The following is a 21705-nucleotide window of genomic DNA, read 5'->3' on the forward strand; positions in this document are numbered from 1 at the left end:
CACTAGAGTAGATATAATTTTTGGTCTTGCAACTATAGATCATTAAAATTAAAATCAAATTAAACAAGACTAAATTTACCAAAAAATACAAAATATAAGATGGTCAGTACTAAATTCGTCAAAACTCGAAAATAGCTCCAAGGGGTTGATTATATATTGGAGGTTTTCTTGAATCGTGCATTAGGCAAGCCTTGTTAATTTAAGTCCAATAATATTATTTTTTAGATTTAATAAACACTAAGATCCAGCCCAAAGCCATGCCAGTGGCCTGTCGATGTTCCGACTCCTGAGGCACCGTCTCTGCGTGTCAGGGAATTGACATCAATAAGCCCGTAAGTGAACAGAACGGGTCGCTGTTTATGAATGAGAATTGACATCCACCTAAACACGGAATCGTTTAAGTTGTTACCCAAGCTTGACGTGTGATATAAAAAGGATCACACAACAAATAGAATTTTGTTAACAGGCCTAACTATATTAATAAATTTGAAGTTCATCACTATAAATTTGTAAGTTTGAAATTCACTAACGTTTGATATGTTATATTATTTTAATAGTAATTATTAATTAATTAGATATAATATTTATTATTGATGATTGATATACAATTGTTATAATTATCGATAGTTATTATATATATAAATATATAATATTGATGCTTAGTAATCAATTTAATAAAAAATAATAGTTTATCGCTTTCCTTTCAAAGAAAATGTAAGTTTATCACAATTTACATGGAAAAATTACAATTTCTGTTTTGTACATAAATGGGGTGGCAATTTTTATCTTATTGAAATTAAATTGGCAATTTCATCCTATAATAACAAATTGATAATTTGGGCTGAAAAATCATCAATGGACTGAAATTGTCCTCAATTTGACTTATTTATAAATTCATATCAGATTCAGTGTTTTGTGTATACGATAATTATAAGTTGTTCAATATATTAAACATTGAATCTAATATTTACATGACTAGATTATATGCAAATTTCATCTTGCATGTTTTGCGTTTTAATGTTTTATTCATTTATCTTTCTAGAATAACAAATGTCCTGTACTTTTTTAATTTTTTGTGATTTTGGTCCTTAATTCAATTGTCGGAACTTGCAAATATTACCATAAATATACACTGCACGTGCTTCTTCTTCTTCTTCTTTTATTTTTTAAAAATAATTTGGTGCTTTTGTTCCCATTGGCCAAATTCTATTAGAACGAAAGTAAATTTCATCATGTATCTTTTGTATTTTAGCATTTTAGTTTATCTTTTTAGAATAGTAAATAGATTCTGTAAAGTTTAATTTTTTGTGATTTTAATTCATTAAATTAATTATTAGGAACAAAAAGCCATAAAAAAGCACATGCACATTGTTTTCCTGCAAACATTTACAAACTCCTGCCGACTAAAAAATTAAAACTGCAAAAATTTAAAAAAAACAAGACATATTTACTAACCTAGAAACATAAAAGACCAAAGCACTAAAATACAAAACATGAAAATTGCATATACTCATTACAGGACCTATAAAAACCTTGTAAAATGTGCTGTAATGTACCTAAGACTTCTCTAGAATTTCTCCACTAGACAAAATATCTCTTCTAATTTTATTCTATCCATAACATAGAATTTATCAAAATTTAGGCTATCCGAACTTCGTCCTGATTATAGCAAATTATGACACTGAATGAGAAGAAACCACTATACCTACCAAGGACTTAAAATTTTCAGTGGAGCTTCCATTTTCAGCAACCGCCCTGGAAGCAGATTCTCCGAGTTTCCCAATATGCTCCCTCATTTTCTTCCCTTCTTTAGTCAGAACAAGATCCAAAGCTGCTACCGTACCAGATTTCGTGAATGCGCCGCCCTCCACGCCCACTCCGATTCCCCATACGTCCTCCACCAGCCGCCTGTTTATCATCTGATCGCCGAAAAATGGCCGGCAAATCATGGGCACGCGGCCCGTGATGCTCTCCATCACTGAGTTCCACCCACAATGAGTGATGAAAACACCGACGGAAGAATGCGCCAAGACTTGCAGCTGAGGAGCCCACTGCACGATTTTTCCTGTAGATTTGGTTCGTTCTGAGAATCCTTCTAATAAATGCCTCTTCGAATTATCTCTGAATGACCAAAGATATGGAATCTGTTTTTCTTCTAGGGCCTCCGCCAGAGCCACCAGCTCCGGTGGCGGCGGCGTCAGCATTGTGCCGAAGCTGAGGTAGGCTACGGAGGCGGGGGCCTGGTTGCTCAGCCAGGATAGGCAGCCGCCTTGGTCGTCGCTAGGCGGCGTTGGTGATGTCAGGGAAGAAAAAGGGCCGACGTTGAGAACTTTCTGAAGTTTCAATTTGAGATCATCTTCTATGATGGGTTCGATTCCGGCGAAAGAGTTGAGCACAAGAGCGGCGGCGCGCGGTAGTGCGAGTGACATGTCGTATAGGAGGCGGGAAAATGGCCTGTCTAAATGCAGCAGTTCTTGGGGTAAATCACTGACACGTATAGCTGACATTCCTGGAAGAAAATCAAGTGTCTGGTCCTGATCTTTTGTATTGCCTGCACCATTATGATAGTCAATTTATTGATATACCAGAAATACATTCAAGTTAGCATTATCGAAAATTCCAACAGGATTTAATCAATTAAAAGACAAATATATTATATTTGATTAAATTTCACTTCACATCCTATATGTGATTAAATCCCGTATGATAGTTAGTAAATATATTTTAAAATGAGGTATAATTTAAAATGATTTTGAGTACGCACTTAAGCAATTATACAAAAAATCGTTCATAAGTATGAGTTTATTTAAGACAGAATGTGTACAATGACATCCCAAAAATCGGTACAAATAGGAACAGTTTTGTTATTTTATTAATATTATATTACTAAAACTTTTCTAAATAAAGTACAACGACTATAATTCAAAAGACAAAAAATCGTTCCTAAGTCCGGTCCAATGACCACTGTAAATTGTAAAATAACAGTTACTTTTTAACGGCTAAGTAAGTGGTCCAGTACCCATTCCAAAGCACGTTCCAATTTTTTCTATATATATATTCTTTTCTTTCCATTTAATTTCAGTATCTTCTTCCATTCTTCTTATTTTTCTCTCTATTTCCTCAATCTCTCTTGATTTTTTTATCTTTCACTATTCCACTAATATTTTTATACTCTTGTTCGTCAATATCTCTCGAATTTTCGTTAATATTTAAAGTTATTTTGATCAAGTAACAACTTTAACCCATTATTTGTTAATTGATTATATTTGTTATAATTTTATCAATTAAATTTAATATTATAATATATATATATATATGTGTGTGTGTGTGTGTGTGTGTAGAACTCATCATGTTAAGGTAGTTGAGGAGATGAATGTATGAGATGAACCTGCCGAGTAGGGTGGGTTTTACTCCGGAGTTTGAGGATGGTGTTGCTACATTTATAGAATGGGCCAAGTCTCAACATGCATATATGGACGGTGAGAACATTAATTTTTCTTTTCAAATTAATTTTTCTTGTCGAAAGTGCAAAAATGAAGTTTTTAAAACCCCGGATGAGATAAATTTTGACTTGTATATGAAAGATTTTATGTCGAAGTATTATAATTGGACTTCTTATGGCGAGGAGAGTGTGTGGGAGTATTTTGAGGTTGTCACTGTGGTCCTTTTGCAGGAGGAGCAAACTTCCGTTTCTCATGAGGAGGAGAGTACTAGTATACACTGGGGGACGCAACTGGATTAGGAGCAAAAGATAGTTTTGGATGCCACCGGGCCAACTTTTTGGTATTCTAATTATAACCAGGATAGTGTGCTTCATGATGGTATGAGGTCATGTCCTATCGATTGCCGGGCCTAATTCATATTATAATGGGGGCCCCAATAATTATGTGTTTAGGCTGACAGATCAATTTCATGATATAGTGCATGTTACCAAGCAACCATTGTGGAATAGTTGCACCCAATCTCAATTGAAAACTGTTGCTGAGTTGGTGAATATCAAGGCCGAGGGCCATATTTCTCAGCATATATATGATCGAAATATCCCAATAAGCTGATCATATATTGACCCACGACCACACCTTCCCCATGGATTACAATAGTACGAAGAAGTTGATAAGAGTCCTGGATTTACCTGTTGAGAAAAGTGATGCATGTAATAATGGTTGCATATTGTATTGGAAGAACGACATTGATTTAGACTACTACAAGTTTTGTGGAGAAGTTAGGTACAAGCTGACCAGGGAGCGAAATGATGTTGCATGCCAACCATCAGACGTAGGAGGGATCCATGTGTCATCCATTTGATGTAGAGCTATGGAGACATTTTGACCGGATATATCCTGATTTTGCAACAGACTCGTAATGTTATATTGAGTTTGTGTGCAGATGGGTTTGCACTGCATGGGCACTACGGTCGTTCGTACTCATGTTGGCTTGTTATACTTACGCCGTACAATCTCCCACCAGGAATATACATGAATTTTGAGTATATGTTCCTGATGAAAGTATTCACTAAGAATAGAGTAGAAAGAAAGGTTGCACGATCATGATTGATGGGAAAACAAATTCACGATTGGGTTGAAGAGTTTAGTCCTAGGGTTGAAGTACCGTTGTCACTCCCAGACGGGTATGATAGCAAGCATAAGTGGACGAAGAAAAGTATCTTCTAGGTGCTCGTGTACTGGTCGACGCATTTGATATGACAAAATCTTGACATGCACATTAAGAAGAATGTGTTTGACAATATATTCAATACTGTGATGGATATAAAGAAAAAGACGATGGATAATCTGAATGCATGGAATGACCTAAAGATCATATGTACAAACTAGAGCTTGGGGTAGACGAAAAGCCGAATGTGATGCCCAAAGCTGTATATACCCTGCCAAGGAGCAGAAGAGGAGGATATGTGAATGGATTAGTCATCTTAAGTTTCTTGATGGTTACACATCTAATTTGACTAGTTGTGTCAACATGAAGGAGATTGAGGCTACACGACATGAAAAGCCATGATTGTCACGTATTCATGCAAAAGTTGATCCTGATAGCTTTCCGTGAAATCTTCCTAAACCTATGTGGAGTGCTTTGACAGAGGTAAGCCTTTTATTCCAAATTTTATGTTTGACGACGCTAGATGTAAATAAGGTACAAGAATTGGAAGCTAATGTCGCAACCATCTTGTGCAACCTTGAGAAAATATTTCTGCCAGCTTTTTCTTCAACTCACTGGAGCATCTAATTGTTTACTTGCCATATGAAGTAGGGGTGGGCGAACGGGTCGGGTTTTTCGGATCCCGACCCGACCCGATCGGCTAAAGGCTAAATGGATCGAGTTTCTCGGATTTTTTTACGATTTCGGGTAACCCGAAACCCAACTATGTCCAATCGTTTGATTTCGGATATTCAATCACCACCCGAAAAATCCGATTGGGTACCCGATTGAGAGAAGGGCAAAAAGGGGTACAATTGAGAGATCGGGTATTCCAAGCAAAAGAATCTCAGAAACCCTTCTAGTTTTAGCCGCTGCTACCCGTTTCTACTTCCTTGCTAGCTGCTACTGCCGTTGTTGCTGCCAAAGAATCTCAGAAAACCCTTCTAGTTCTAGCTGCTGCTACCCGTTTCTACTTCCTTGCTAGTTGCTACTGTCGTTGTTGCTGCCGTTGCTGCTGTATTTGAGCTCTAAGGTGAGATTGGCAATCAATAAAAACTCAATCTTTGCTCAAAATTCCACGCTATTTATTGATTTACTTTGGGCTCTTTTTGTTTATGATCCATTTTTTGTTTCTTGATTGATTGGTTGATTTTCTTGATTATGTGTATTGGGTTTTATGTGGGTTTTAGTTTTAGTTGTGTTTGGCTCTGAATTTTGGGGTTCTACAGTCGATCATTGATGTAATCAAGATTTTTTGAGGTTTGGTTGATTTTGATCATGGTTTTAAAGATGTGGGCTTTTCTTCATTGTTCTTCAACCTAATCACTGTCTGCTACTGTCTACTGCATTAACTTGTGTGTTTCTATTGTTTGAGTCTTCAGTTTTGCCTTAGAACTCTCTGTTGATGTAGAATCTTATGTTTTGTTCAACATGATTTGGATGCAATTCAAATTTAACTAGCTTGAGAACCAGTTGTTTTACAGTGTCTTTTTTGCAAATTATTATTAATCGATGATATGGTATAGTAGTTAATGTAAGCTTCTGTTGATTTTGCATCTAGTTTAGCTGCTATGGATAGTTGAATATTATTGCTTCTATTGACATAATTCGTAGTGAATTCTGAGAACTCTGATTTTAACTCTTCTTCATTGCTAATATTTCTCAAAATTCTGATTTTAGCATATGTCTAGCATATGAACTAGTTATGAGAGAAGTAACTAGTTAATTTTTAGCATAATTTTAACATATATCTCAAAAGTCAAAACTCTAATTTTTGACAAGGTAATAGAACGGTAGAACCTTATTGTGTAATGTTACATTTTTAATTTATTTGACTTTCTCTAATAGTTTTTCCACTTTGTATGTTTAATGCTTGACAAGTCGAGGACTCGAGGATGAAAATGTGATATGAGCTGATTGCTTTTTCAGTCTGTAGGCATTACGATTTAGGAGGCCTTAGCTTTATTGTTGTTACTGAAATAATTTTAAAAAATATCTGATAATTTATGGATGTGACTGAACTCTTTTTTTTGGGTATTTATGTAAAGTTTTAAGTATTTGTGTTCATAAGTTACATTTTAGACTTACATGGATTTACTTTAGTGAATGAAGTTTATTTTGAAAAATTCATTTTTTGAAGCTGACAAAACCTGAACCCGACTGTCGGGTTATGGATGTGACTGAACTCTTTTTTTGGGTATTTATGTAAAGTTTTAAGTATTTGTGTTCATAAGTTACATTTTAGACTTACATGGATTTACTTTAGTGAATGAAGTTTATTTTGAAAAATTCATTTTTTGAAGCTGACAAAACCTGAACCCGACTGTCGGGTACCCGAACCCGACGGGTACCCGATTTGTCGGGTATCCGACTCAGTCGGGTTCCGGTTCGGGTTCATTTTTTTCCAACCCGACATGTCGGGTACCCGACCCGAATTATGAAGCGCCTATAGGAGGGCTTTTGCAATACAGGAGGATGTATCCATTTGAGAGGTTAGTACATGGGTTATTTTAGTTTTTTGAAATAGTTCTAGTGTCATTTGGTTTCTTATAAATATTCAGTTATTAGATTTCTTCGAGAGTTAAAAATGAAGGTAAAAAACAAAGCACATGTCAAGGTGTCAATTGTAGAGGCTTACCTTATAGAAGAAATCGGTTTATTCACTTTGAGCTGCATATTCTTTGCAAACTGAATAGGCCACATAGAAATGACGAGCTCTATATGAGCGAAACTCGTATCCAACTGTCTATTTTCAACTACCGTGGCCGAGATAGTGGTGCATCAAAGAAAAGATGGCTCAATTGATCAGAACGCTACATAATCGAGATGTACATATTGACCAGCTGTGAAGTAATCAAGCCATACTACAAGTGTAAAGATACCAATATAGTTTATTCACATTGTTATTTTGGACTTTAACCTATGTATTAATACGTATGTGAACAGGTCCTTTTTGAATGAAATTTACGAGCACCACCATTCAGAGGACCGCAATTATTGAGCTAGTAGCTACTAAATTCAAGAATTGATTCAAATATCGTGTAAGTTGTGTCTTTTCAATTATGTCTTTTGAGTTGTGCTACGATTGTAATTTTTCAATATATGATTTCTCTAATATGTGCAACACATGTAAAATCTAAATTGAGTTACACGGACAACGAGTTTCTGAAGTTGTATTATTGGGGTCCTACAGTTGAGGTCAGAACATTCCTGTATTATTTTGTAAATGGTTATAATTTTCACACTGAACTTCATAGCATAGGCAAGTCTACTATGAACTGTAGGTTGTGTGTCAAAAGCTCATTGTATACAGACACAGACATTGACTTCTATGTGATTCTCGAAGAGATAATTTAGTTAGATTATCACTTATTCCAAACATGCAGATCATTCTGTTTAGGTTTCGTTGGGTCAATCCAGTGAGAGGTATGAAGGTACATCATCATTATCACCTCGTTGATATAAACTTCAAGAAAGTATACCAGAAGAACGAACTGTTCATCCTGGCGCAATAAGCAGTAAAGTCTACTACACGGTGTACCCTAACATGAAAAGAGATAAAGTGGACTGAATGACTGTCTGCAAATAAAACGTCGTCGTTTAGGTTGTTTTAGCACGGATTTAGGAACACTTAAATCATTAAACTACCGTGCCAAATTGATGTGCAAGGAACACTAATCCATAGCACATAAAACAACATCGTTCTATTAGTTAGGAATGGTCTTTGGAACGATTTTTTTAAAAGTGACCGTTCCAAAATTTTATACATATTGGACACTTTGCAGATTTTTTTTGTTTCTTCCCCACTCTCTCCCTCATTCTGTTTCTCTCTTTCCTCGTCAGGTTACTGTTCGCCTTCTTCACTGCCTCCGCCATTCGCCCTATTGTGTAATTTATGCAATTATTGTGTATTGTATCATGTTGTATAAATTATTGTATAGTTGTGTAATTCATATAACTCTTGTGGTTTTTCATTAATATTATTATTTACATAATAATGTCAACAATAATAAAATTAGGTTACAATTTCCAATAATAAGATTATTTACGTAACAATGTCAATAATCATAACCTTTAAGCTAATATTTCAAATGATAATGTTATTTACATAATAATGCCAATAACCCCAAAATTAGGCTAGTATTCCCAATAATAATTTATTTATATAATAATATCAATAATCACAAAATTTAGGCTAACATTCTCAATAATAATGTTATTTACATAATGTCAATAATCACAAAATTAGATCAATATTTGCAATAATAATATTATTTACATAATAATGTCAATAATAAAAAAATTTAGGCTAATATTTGCAATAGTAATATTATTTACATAATAATGTCAATAATCACAGCATTATCTTAATATTCCCAATAATAATATTATTAGCATAATAATGTCAACAATCACAAAATTAGACTAATATTCTTAATAATAACATTATTTACATAATTATGTCAATAATCACAATCTTAGGCTAATATTTCCAATAAGAGTCATTAAAAATGTATAGTTTCTTTGTACCTATGTACAGATGGATCAAGCATGTTTTAAGCTTCTTTAGCCCATCAAGTGAATTTTTTCCTGTAGAATTAGTCAGGTTTATTCATTTTTATTTGTCAAAAAAAGACAATGTTGGTAGAAAAAAATGGCTAAACTTGAGTAGTATTTAATAAAAAGTTCATGTGATATGTTAAAGAAGCTAAAAACAATGGTTGACATCTTTGTATATGTGCACAAAGAAACTATGTCCATATATATTTAAATAATTAATGAGTACAATAATTATAAATTCAACATAAATTATTGAATTAGGGCAATCTTTTCAACAATTACAAAAACTAATATTTACTATAATATGGATAGATTATGTCTAGTGGTGTACGCCTCCTGTACCAAGTGGTCGTGGCCCGCCACTTCCCGCAGCACCATCTGATGCTTCTTAGGCTAGGAAAATAGTATTTTGACCAACCCAACCATCTGATACGGTCAGACCGTCAGCCTCCCACAGACTCCAGATGATGCTGGACCATCTGGTGTGCCACCGGCAGTTGAGGAGGCCGGACAACAGTATGCCACAGTAGTTGTTGCTCCACCACCACCATCAGCGCGCCAATATATCAGCCGCGATGATGCGAGGTAAATTTTTTTGTGAATATTTTTTAGTATTATTTTATCTTAACAAAAACTAATTAATATGTGCTTTCAAATCTGATCGCCACTTCTATGAGCGCATCAATGTGGTAGTGCGAGGACACTTTCCCCACCAATATTTCTGGTTCGAGAGATGAAGGTAATATAATTCAAATTAATTTTGTATTATCTTATAATCTAAATTGTTTAATGAACTTTACTAATGTTTTGTTTAATTTTCTTATTGTAGATGACCTACTCGTGGGATTGTGACAATGAGTCCATGTTTCGAGTCTTCCACATGTGGACCGAAAAGTACATCCGGAAGACATTCTCCATCGCCAATCGAGCCTAGTGAAGCCACTTTGACTGGACAATGACGTATGGCTCTAGCTCCAGGCGTATTGGGCCGGGAAGACTTCCACCAGGAGTCCTCGAAGAATAAGACGAATCGAGCGACGAACCCCATGGTGTCCTCGATTGTGTACTGCGGGGGATCTTCCTCTATTGGCATGCACAAGAGGAAGTTGGTAAGTACATAACAATACTTTTATATGTTTATCATTATTTTATACATATTATGTTAACTGTTTTATTCTTCTACAGGAAGTAGAGCTTGGTCGGCCACTCAAACAGATGGAGTTGTTTGCTAGATGCTACAAGAAGAAGGAGGAGGGAGACTGGAGTGGGCTGAGGGCAGCTGAGGTAGCAGTAAGTACCTTACTAATATTATCTCTTTTAAATAATTCTTGGTTAAAGATACTAATAATTTTGCTTATTTTGCAAGAGACGTTCTAGAAGCTGATAGAGAAGCCTACGACTAATGACCACCATACCCACGACAATTAAGAGGCTTTGGTGGCGATGACCGAGCAGCAGATGTGGTTGGATGCAGTTGGAGGCAAGAATAAGGACGGTATACTCGGCCTTGGTTCAAAGGCCCACTTCTTCAGCCGAACCTACACATCACCATCGCTACCCCACCGACATCGCTACCTCCATGACCTCCATGGAGGACCGCATCGGCCGGCTCGAGATGAAGATGGTCAACATGATGGCCATGATGAGGGAGATGCAGATCAGCTCCTTAACTGCGGGACCGTCACATGATTAGGTTCTTTTTTTTTTTTTCAAATTTTTGTAATCGAATAATATTTTTTTTAATTATTCATGTTTCATAATGTTTGTTACTTTTTATTATTTCATATTTATTCAATTATTTATTTTTATATAATTAATTAAAATTTTATTAATTAGTTTAATTATTTATCAAAATATATAAATTAAATTGTTTATTAAAATTTATTATATTAATTAAATTATTTTTTTATAATTTATTTTATAGTAATTAATTTATAAAATTTTTATTATAACATAAAAATTAGGAACGATTTTAGTAATTGTAAATAAAATGTTACAAATGTAAACAAATGGCAGTTCCTAATACCATTCTTAAACAGTTCTAAATAAATATTCCTAAATAGTATTGATTGTTCCTAATGCTATTGCTAAAACAGTTTAAATATGTGTTCCTAAATAAGATTGATCGTTCTTAAATAAGAATGACCGTTCTTAATACTATTACTAATATAATTTTAAATACGTATTCCTAAATAAGATTGACCGTTCCTAAAACCATTGCTAAAACAGTTTTAAATATGTATTCCTAAATAAGATTAACAATTCCTAATACCTTTGCTAAAACAGTTTTAAATACGTATTCCTAAATAAGATTGATCATTCCTAAAACAATTATAGAAGACTATTCCAAATAAAAATTTGACTGTGCCTAATACTATTGCAAAGACTAACAAACAAACTATTCCAATTACCGTTCCTAAATATATCACAAATACAAAAAAAAAAAGTTCTAAAGTCAGGCATGAGTACTACAAAGACCGCTCCAAAAGTAACCCCGAAATAGATAATATAACATTTTCAAATGTCATCCAATCCATTCCAACTAAAAAAAAGAAACTTTTTTTTTTTACACAAATTCAATATTAGGAACGATCACCAACAATGTGTTACAGTGGTAGTGCCAAATTGGAAAAGTCCTTTATTATTTGTTCCTAAATATCTATAAGCCGTCTAAAAGGATGAAAGGTGAATTGTTCCAAAATTTGATTCAAATTAATTCCATCAATCCGTTCTAAAGGGAAAAAAGAAATCGTTTCTAAATTCATCCCAAATCCCACTTTTTTTTCTTTTTCGTTTTTTTATAATGTACTACTATATTAAGTCAAATAGACATTATACGTACAAGCCATTCACCAAGTGAACTAATACACATAATAAGCTGATGACATGTAATAAATAAAGAATCCTAAAATTATACAGAATTAATGATTTTTTCTAGGGGACACAAAATTAATGAATTACAAAGATATTTAATTGTCAATCTTGTAAATAAAATCTTTAAAATGCCATCCTCCTAACATAAAGGGCACAAAATGCAATATAATCATTTTACGTGGCTTAATCAACAAAATTTCAATTTAAAAAGTTCTAATTTCATCCAAGCCAGCAACTTCAATAGTGTTAGAGAAATTCTATGGGCGTAGCCTTGAAATTGCACAAAATTAATGAATTATGAATGTTTAATTGATAGCCATGTAACTACGATTCTTAAAATGATATTCCCTAACACATAGAAAAGTAAATACAATTTAACCTATTATATTTATTATGTAATGATTCAATCCAATCAGATTTATTCTAAACTACTTGATATCTCGAACAAAATGAATCCGAGATATTTTCTGTATGAATTGAGTTGAGCTAATCATATGATAGATTAATCAGTACTTCTGATATAACTTATTGAATTTTGATTTTATCTGCAGAGTATATATTCGAAATAATAATTAGACGATGTCAATCACCAAAAACCACTCACCATTTTCCTTGAATTTGCTATGGATCAAATCGGTGTACATATGAAGAGAAACGGGCGTAGGACCTGAAGTCCAAAACGCCACCCAAGGGATCCCCATTTCCTCCGCCATCTCCACCGAAAACCACAAGAAAGCGTCCGTCAACAGGCACGTCGCCTTCATTCCCGTCTCTCCCACGACGTCTTCCAAACGTTTCCTGAAATTCTCTGGTGTGGCTTTGATGAACATCTCAATGGCCTCCATGGGATTGCCCGAGAAGACGTGGCCATCGGGCGCCCCGTCATCCACATCGTAAGCTTTTACGTTGTTATAGACATGCAGGTTCGCCTTTGACAAAACCCTCTGGTTGGATCTCGTTGTGTTGAAGTAGGAAAAATGGGTGCCGGGTGAGGCCGTGGCCAGCCGTTGGATGAGGTGGAGGAGAGGCGTCGGGTGGGAGCCAAACGGGAATGCAAAGGCGACCACATGGGGCGTGTTTTTTTGTGCGGACATGTTTGGCCCCGGTTATGATCAAATGAGAGTCTATATTGATGTTGGTGTTTTTTCACTCGATATGCATTATACGGTTCAACGACCATCTTTGTTTCTTGCTATTTGTAGAAAGGGGAGAGGGATGGAGAGAATTGTAGGTTGATTTTTGCCTACAACGTTGGCAATCGAAGACTAGGAAATATAGAATGGAAAAATTTATATATACCTAAATATGAGCAAGTTTGATTGCTAATATCAATGTTGCGGGAAAAGTGATATTTTAGTCCGCTAAGTATGCCTAATTTTAAATTTAGTCCGATAATTATGTCCATTTTTGTTTAGGTCCAGTAACTTAAGAAATTTTAGTCTTTTGACAGATTTTCGGACAATTTTACCCCTATGCAATTTTTGAAAGGCAGTTTAGTCCATATGCACTCATAGGGGTAAAATTGTTCGAAAATCTGCCATAGGACTAAAAGTAAGCAATTTCGTAAGTTATTGGATCTAAATAAAGATGGACATAGTTATCGGACTAAAATTAAAATTAAACATATTTAGCGGACTAAAATAATACTTTTTCGTCAATATTGCTGTAATACCTCGACGCTTACTAAGGCATTCCAATGTATTTATTACAAGTTGGTGGTCAAAATTTGAACTAAATTTTCTACTCTAAATTTTATTTTATCTTCTATTCTATTTAATATGTATACGATACATGTATAAAATTTTTAAAATTAGCTCACAATTTAACCAGTCATATTTATCGTAAACACACATACGCATATGTATGTATAGCTTAATTTATTTCATTTATTTATGAATGGAACAAATTCTTTAAATTCAGTATAGGCATAAAATATCAAATAATTAACTATATATTCATCTTAATTCATTAATACCATAGTAATAATAGATTCATATCTAGTATACAAATGCATTTACTATAATGTTACCCATATAAAGTTTGGTTGAACCAAATCACAAATTGTAATATACTTATTACGTGATTTGTCATTTTTTTTTAACTGTACGTTAATAACAGGACAAGTGTATTCTAGCAAGTACTTACCATATAATTGACTGAAATTCGATCAAACCGATATGGATTAAAATTTTCCAATTATCAATATGGCCTCTCACCTATATAATTCCCCGGAGGATAGTAATTACAAGTCATGAACACATCTCCGCTGTCGCAAACAACGCGAGCACACCCGATTTTCTGCGTAGTTTTCCACACAATCTGCGTGTAATGCCCGCACTGCTGCCCGTAGGCACAGCTGTTGCTGCTGTAGGTATAATACTTCTCCTCATCAGCCCACGCACTCACTGCGTCCATCGGCGTCCAGGTCGTCCCGCTGCCCCAGTATATGTTCTCCCCCAGCTTGAAATCGCCCTCCGGGAACGAGTGCATCAGCTCGCAGTCCGCCTGCCGCTCCCCGGCCCACCATCGCGCGTAGTTGGCCAGCTGAGAATCCCACATCAGGGGCAGCTCCCTCTTTCTTGCCCGCACCAGGTTGTGTCCGTACAAGAACTGTACAGCCTCCCCCATGCAATGCCAGCAGAGCTGTTTTGAGATTCTGTATACAGTTTCGTTGTCGGGCAGTTGATCTGCCGTCGCGGCGGTTGCTAGCGGCGGCAGTGGCGGTTCTGACAGTGCTAAGTGGCGGTTGCTTTGGATGGTTGTGAAAATTGTGAGCAGAAGCAGCATGCTGGGCTTCATATTTCCAAAGCTGTAGCTGGAACTTTGGACCGTGGCAAGTAGCAAAAGTAGCCCTGGTACTAGCATTTATTTATATAACTATATATATATATATATATATATATATGAATTTGAGACTTTAGTTGATCAAAGAAACTTGAGCAATTATATTTGTGGTGTACATTTTACAGCCAATATAAAATTTAAATTATTGTTTTATTTATATTTTATTTAATATAAATACATTAAGCATATTTAATTTAATTTGACAGGATCCAATCATATAACATTACACTAGTGATTAATTAGTATAAAATTTATATAAAAAAAAATCAATCACACGACAATATATATAAAAAAAAGATAATATTAGCGATTAAACAAAAATCAAGCGATAATATGAATTTAGTGTTTTTTTTGTCGGTATAATTAATTTCATAGTTAATTTTAATAGTAATAATTATTTTTTTTAAAATTATCACCAGTTGAAATTAGTTACAAATAAGAGTTCCACATAAAGTTGTCATTTAATGGCGTACACATATAGTAATTACTATATAAATAATGATAAATAATTATTATCACTATAAATAAGAAAGTTCAATACATTTTGCCCTCTACTTTACAGGATTTGTGTGAATAAATGTGTCGAATTTTCTCAATTTTGAAATTATCTTTAAAATTCAGTAAAGTATAAGATTAAATGTATGAATTTTTTTATTTTAAAATTTTCATAAAATAGAAGACATTAACCTCATATCCTATTAGGACTAAAAGAATGATTTCAGCCTGAATTAGGACAAAAATTTGGAATTTCCAGCAATAATTGGTAACATGGGGAGATGTAGAAGATAATGAAAGTGCATGATTGGGGAGAATTAATGGAGGGAGCATGCATGTTATGTGGGGCAAAGGAGGCGAATCATGAGGTGGAAATGGATGGTGTTGGATAGACAGCATGGGGTGAAGATGAGGAAATTAAGGTCCCATGTTGCAAGAGACAACAGAGAGGTTATCAATTAGAATTAGGTCTCGTGACAGACACCGGCACCGGCACCGGCTGTGGTGATGACTGAGTCCCGTGAACTGCTGTAGGACCCATTCCTGATACGTGGCTCGTTGGAGTTGTCGTCGTTTTGTTCATATCTGCTACGTCGTTTAAAATATCGAATTCACACTTGTTTGTTCTTACACCCCAAAGAACGCTGTCCTTGGCGTCTTATGACATGTGAATCCAGTCCAGTCGCATGGACTGGCTTTAAAGTGTTGAAATTTATAATCACATTCACTATAGTTTGGTCTACTTACAAATATATTTTATTAGATTCTAAATCATAATTATCTCGATAGAGGTTTATAAAATATTACCAACACAATTGAGAAAGTGTAAAAATACTTAAATATCCTCTGATCGAGGTCGAGTAGTCAAAGATGATCCTTTGAATTTGTAGAAAATAAATTTGAAATCAACACATATGTTATGTTTGCTGCGATTTGTCCCAATATAAACACTCCGATCATCAAATCAGTTACTGTCTATAGGTCATTTAAATAAGTAAAATAAATAAAGTTTAACTACTGAGGTTTTTTTTTGGCACTACGAAAATGTCCTTGTATTTATAAATTATACTAAACCTCAAGGGGTGTGAATGCAATTCACCTTGATATATAAGATAATCTATGCAATATTTAATGGACAAAAGTGGCTAGTTTAGCAAAAACCAAATATTATATTTAAGTATAAAATATGTGAGATCATAACATTTAACCCCCTTAATATTTTAAAAACATTACAATTTGGTCCAGAAGGCGTTTTTGTTCGAAAAGTTGGTAAAATCATAGTCAAATTTTTATCAGAGATTTTTTGGGATTTTTAGTCCTATGTCACTTTAAAAAATAAGTTGGATGACATGTTGGATGTAATTATATTATATGAATTATTATAATTTATAAAAGTAAAATTATTATTTAAAAAAATAATAATAAGAATTTCATGTTTTAATGAAGAAGAAGAGGGAGACAAATAATTTAAATAGGAATTAACGAGAACAAACGAAAATTACTATTTTATTTAAATGTTTAATAAGATTATAATTATAATACGTACCATGCTACGTGCCATAACTATAATCAAATCTTTGACTTTGCATTGATCAAGCCTCTCATTAATAGGAGGTATTGAATATATCTTGACTTATTTTTCTTCCCATATCAGTAACTTAAAGGATAGCAATTTTGGTCATTTTTGGCCAAATATATATATATATATATATATATATATATATAATTTCCAAACCCCTACTTGTAGTCAACGCGCTTGTATCACAATCTCTGGTTTTGGGGGGTTTTTTGAATTTTTTTTTCATATCATAAGGGGTGTAATTGATATTTAATTTTTTATAGAATTTTTTTTAACATTTCCAATATCAAGGGGGGTCATTAAATTTTTCCCTAATTTTTAATCTAACTGGAATGCATTTATAATTATATGAAATCTCAAAGGGTGTTAATATAATTTATCCTTTATCGATATTATCCTCGTTCTTCTACGACAGAAAGAAAAAAAATATATTAGATAAAAACATGCCCTTATAATGGCAAGATCTCGCCTAATTTGCCCTCCAAAATTAGGTTGATTATTTGTTTTAACAGTTGAGCTAACATATGATACTCAGGCGGATGAAAACTAAAAATTTTGGATACCAAGTCTGATAACTTGGATATCTGGGGTTCCGTAACTAAAAAAGGGGTATATTTTAGGTAGGAAAGATGACTACTTTTTATTTTCTCTACGAGGAGTAAAAAGTATTGGAATTTTCAGCCAAAAATATGAGTGGCTTAGGGGAGAAGTGCAATTTTTGTCCTGTAACTTAAAGAGGTGATAATTTTAGTCCTATTTTAATTAATTTTCATAATTTAGTCATATAATTTTGAAACTTTGACAATTTTAGTCCCATTTGACGAAAAGTCCTAATTTTAAAGGTTATGCGCCTGATATATATATATATATATATATATGCGGTTTTTTGGCCAAAAATGACCAAAATTGCTATCCTTTAAGTTACTGATATGGGAAGAAAAATAAGTCAAGATATATTCAATACCTCCTATTAATGAGAGGCTTGATCAATGCAAAGTCAAAGATTTGATTATAGTTATGGCACGTAGCATGGTACGTATTATAATTATAATCTTATTAAACATTTAAATAAAATAGTAATTTTCGTTTGTTCTCGTTAATTCCTATTTAAATTATTTGTCTCCCTCTTCTTCTTCATTAAAACATGAAATTCTTTTTTTTTTTTTCCCTTTTTTCTAACTATTTTCCCTGATTTTTTTTGGGTTTATATTCACTTACATAAATTTTGATTAAAAGAAGTACGTATAGTGTTTAGAGAACACTTTCAATGTGACTTGCACATGACTTAATTTAATTATAATTTTAGCCTTATAATTTAAAGGTTAGCTATTTTTTTTTTTTTTTGCATGAATTGATTAATAGAATTAAAATTATAATTTAATTGGGTCATGTGTAGGTCATATATAATTTTTTAACTAAATTGTCCTGAAAAATGACTAAAATTCACAACATCTACAGTCGCATGGTTAAATTTATTTATTTGAATATATTACGTAACTATTGAAACTCCTAAAAATAATATATATATAAAATTTTGAAAGTTCAAATTTAAAATTAAAAGATCATAATGCAAAAATTCACTTTTCAAATTTAAATATTTAATAAATATAAATTAAATCAAATTTAATTATATATTATTAATTAAATTAAATTATTGTTTATATTCATTTTAGAGAAAATATTAGTTAAGTATCAAAATACATAAAAAAAAATTTGAATAAAATTTTAAGTTATATTATTTATTATAATAATATTTAGGGTAATATGCAACCATCTCTCCTGATATTTGGCCTAATTATAAATACCTTCTCGTTATTTGAAAAATTACAACGACGAGCCCATTTCATTATATTTTCCTCCAAATTTTGTGATGAATGGACCAAAATGCCTTTGAATTATAAATATGGACCAAAATCCTTTTGAATTATAAATTATAATTTTATATATTTTTTATAATTTTATAAAATATTTTTATGAACTAATTTTCTTTATATTATTTATTTTACCTACACTCAATTTTTTTTTAATTTTCAAATATTTTTTGTTCCTTCAAAAAAATCAACAAGGGTAAAATAGTAATGCCCACTTCACCATCTAGGGGCAACATAATTATCTTTCTTTGAGGGGGATATTTGTAATATTTCAAACAAGAAGGAGGTGTTCGTAATTATATCCAATCCTAGGGGAGGTAGTTGTAATTTATACTAATATTTAGAGTAAAATTACAATTTACTTAAATTAAAATTTTAATCCCTTTTAAATTATTTTTATTTTCTTAAAATAATTAAATTATTCTGTGTCGGCGGCCGCCTTGCTGCCAGCCATGGAACACCGTCACCGAACTTGGGCGACAGTGCCAAGGTGACGACGATCAGCCATTTCTTCCTTGGGAGATCGTCGTCGCCTAGGTGCTGAGTGACATTGCCCCCGTCCCCGATCTAAGCCCCATGAGGGCGACATCGCCCATCGATCTAGGTGACGGAAGCAATATTGCTTGCTGATTTTAGCGACGGTGGTAGCCCAAAGGAGTGGAATCGGTTATCGAGGTCAGGTTGTGGCCCCCTTCTGCAGTACGTAGCAATTGAAGGGGGCAACAAAGAGGTTGCTCCCTTCTGCAAGAGCGATGGCGCACAGACGGCGGCAATGACAGCGGAAGCGTGCTATAGATATACACATTTTTTTTTTGGTATAATTTGGAAGTATTTAAAATTTTAATCTATTTTATTTGTATATAAATATATATATATGTCTAAAATATAATAAATACTTTATTGAATAAAAAATATATATAAGGTATATATATGTTTTTCCTCCTCGATCCACCTTTCTGCCAACCATGGTTCAAAGTCGCGGTATCAACGATAATAGGTATTGCTTCACATTGATCGTATCATATCAAAATATTACGAACGATAAAAATAAATATATTACAATGTTCAAAAAATTTTTAAAAAAAAAGTTAAAATCATAAAAAAAAATTGAGTATCATAAATTACTACATAATATTAAAAATCAAGTTTTTTTTTATCACTTCAAACATTGATAAAATTAATCATATATAGAAGTGCTTAAAAAATTTAAACATAAAAATGTTACTTGTCAAGCTAATGTCAAGTATGACCTTTTTGAACGTTTGTATAGGAACATCAAGAAACGAAACTTAGATTCATATTGAACTCAATACAGAAACTGATTGTCCGAATTGAATTATTGGCAAAGGCTTAATATACATAATGCATGAACTATAATAATATACTGTTGAAACGTAAAGTAAGAAAAACAATCTAAGAAAAGGTAATTTGGGAGAAAAAAGAGTTCTCCATTTCTATAGAAAAATATCTGTAAGTTTCTGTTACAGAGAAAACGATGACCTCTCTGCCTTATATACAAGCTATGCCAGCTAACTACCCAAGTAACAAACTAACAGTATTTGTGATGAGTTGGCCTAATGAGGGAGCGAATAAATGACACAACATGACACATAAGTAATACAGAAAAGAAAGGAAAGAAAAACGTGTTCCTATAATGCGATTTTCTGCGCCTCATCCAACATTCAACAAATCAACATCTTCATCCTCTCAGGCCTCTGTTTCTGAAGCTGCTGCTGCTGCTGCTGCTGAAGCTGGAGATTACTAACTTCAACAGCCCCCCCACAAGTGGGACGGGGTTCGAAAGAAACCAGTCCCAACTTGGAGATGAGGGACAAGAATGATTTCAGTGGCAAAGACTTCGTAAAAACATCAGCTAGCTGCATAAAACCAGGAACAAATGAAGGAGAAACAAAACCATCCTTGTAAGCATCTCGGACAAGATGGCAGTCCAATTCGATGTGTTTCGTACGCTCGTGAAATATAGGATTCGCCAGAATGTGCAAGGCGGCCTTGTTGTCACAAAACAAATCAATTGGCAGTGAAACTGAAATGTTAAGATCAGAAAGAATATAGGATATCCACCGAAGCTCACAAACAGTGGAGGTTAAACTTCTGTATTCGGATTCAACAGTAGACCGAGAAATAGTGGACTGTTTCTTGGTTTTCCAAGACACCAATGCATCCCATAGAAAGATGCAATATCCCGTAAGTGAACATCTAGAGTCTAGGCAAGACGCCCAATCCGTGTCACAAAAGGCACGAAGGTTGAATGATGCAGCTGCTGGAAAAAAGAGGCCTTTCGAAGGAGATCCCTTAAGATATCGAACTACATGTAAAGCTGCTTTCCAGTGGGAGTCACATGGCTGGTTTAAGTACTGACTAACCTGTTGCACCGAGTAGGAGATATCCGGTCTAGTGAATCCGAGATAAAGCAAACATCCAACCAATCTTCTATAAGAATCAGGACGTGGAAGAGGAGAACCAAAACCAGCTGGTAGTTTTAAACCAGGAGGAAAAGGACTGGAAGCAGATTTCGCCCGAGCTAGACCAGTGTCGTTAACAATGTCCAGTACATACTCATGCTATGCCACATAGAGACCTGAAGAACCACGAGCGATTTCAAGCCCGTGGAAATATAGTGCGTCTCCTATGTCTTTAATGGTGAACAATTTATGGAGATACTGTTTAACTTGGTTAATATCATCAAGTGAGGGGCCTGTGATGAGAATGTCGTCCACATAGACGAGCAAAGCCATGAGGCCTGAGGATGATGGCTTAACAAATAAGCAGTGGTCATGAACGGATTGAGAGAAACCATAAGCTGTGAGCTTC

At 33.9% G+C, this 21705-nt stretch overlaps 2 protein-coding genes across 2 annotated transcripts; both read right to left on the reverse strand.

Moving 5' to 3' along the window:
• LOC105162857 (anthocyanidin 3-O-glucosyltransferase 7-like) lies at positions 1405-13472 on the reverse strand. The gene is made up of 2 exons (XM_011081011.2): positions 12689-13472; positions 1405-2551 (listed from the first exon to the last, which is right to left on the reverse strand). Exons 1-2 carry the CDS (start codon positions 13176-13178, stop codon positions 1674-1676), a joined length of 1368 nt encoding a protein of 455 aa, XP_011079313.1. The 5' UTR covers positions 13179-13472; the 3' UTR covers positions 1405-1673.
• LOC105162858 (pathogenesis-related protein PR-1-like) lies at positions 14139-14961 on the reverse strand. Its single transcript, XM_011081012.2, has one exon. The coding sequence runs from the start codon at positions 14947-14949 to the stop codon at positions 14284-14286; it is 666 nt and encodes a 221-aa protein (XP_011079314.2). The 5' UTR covers positions 14950-14961; the 3' UTR covers positions 14139-14283.

This window comes from Sesamum indicum, linkage group LG5, assembly GCF_000512975.1.
Source record: "Sesamum indicum cultivar Zhongzhi No. 13 linkage group LG5, S_indicum_v1.0, whole genome shotgun sequence".
Lineage (NCBI taxonomy): Eukaryota > Viridiplantae > Streptophyta > Magnoliopsida > Lamiales > Pedaliaceae > Sesamum > Sesamum indicum.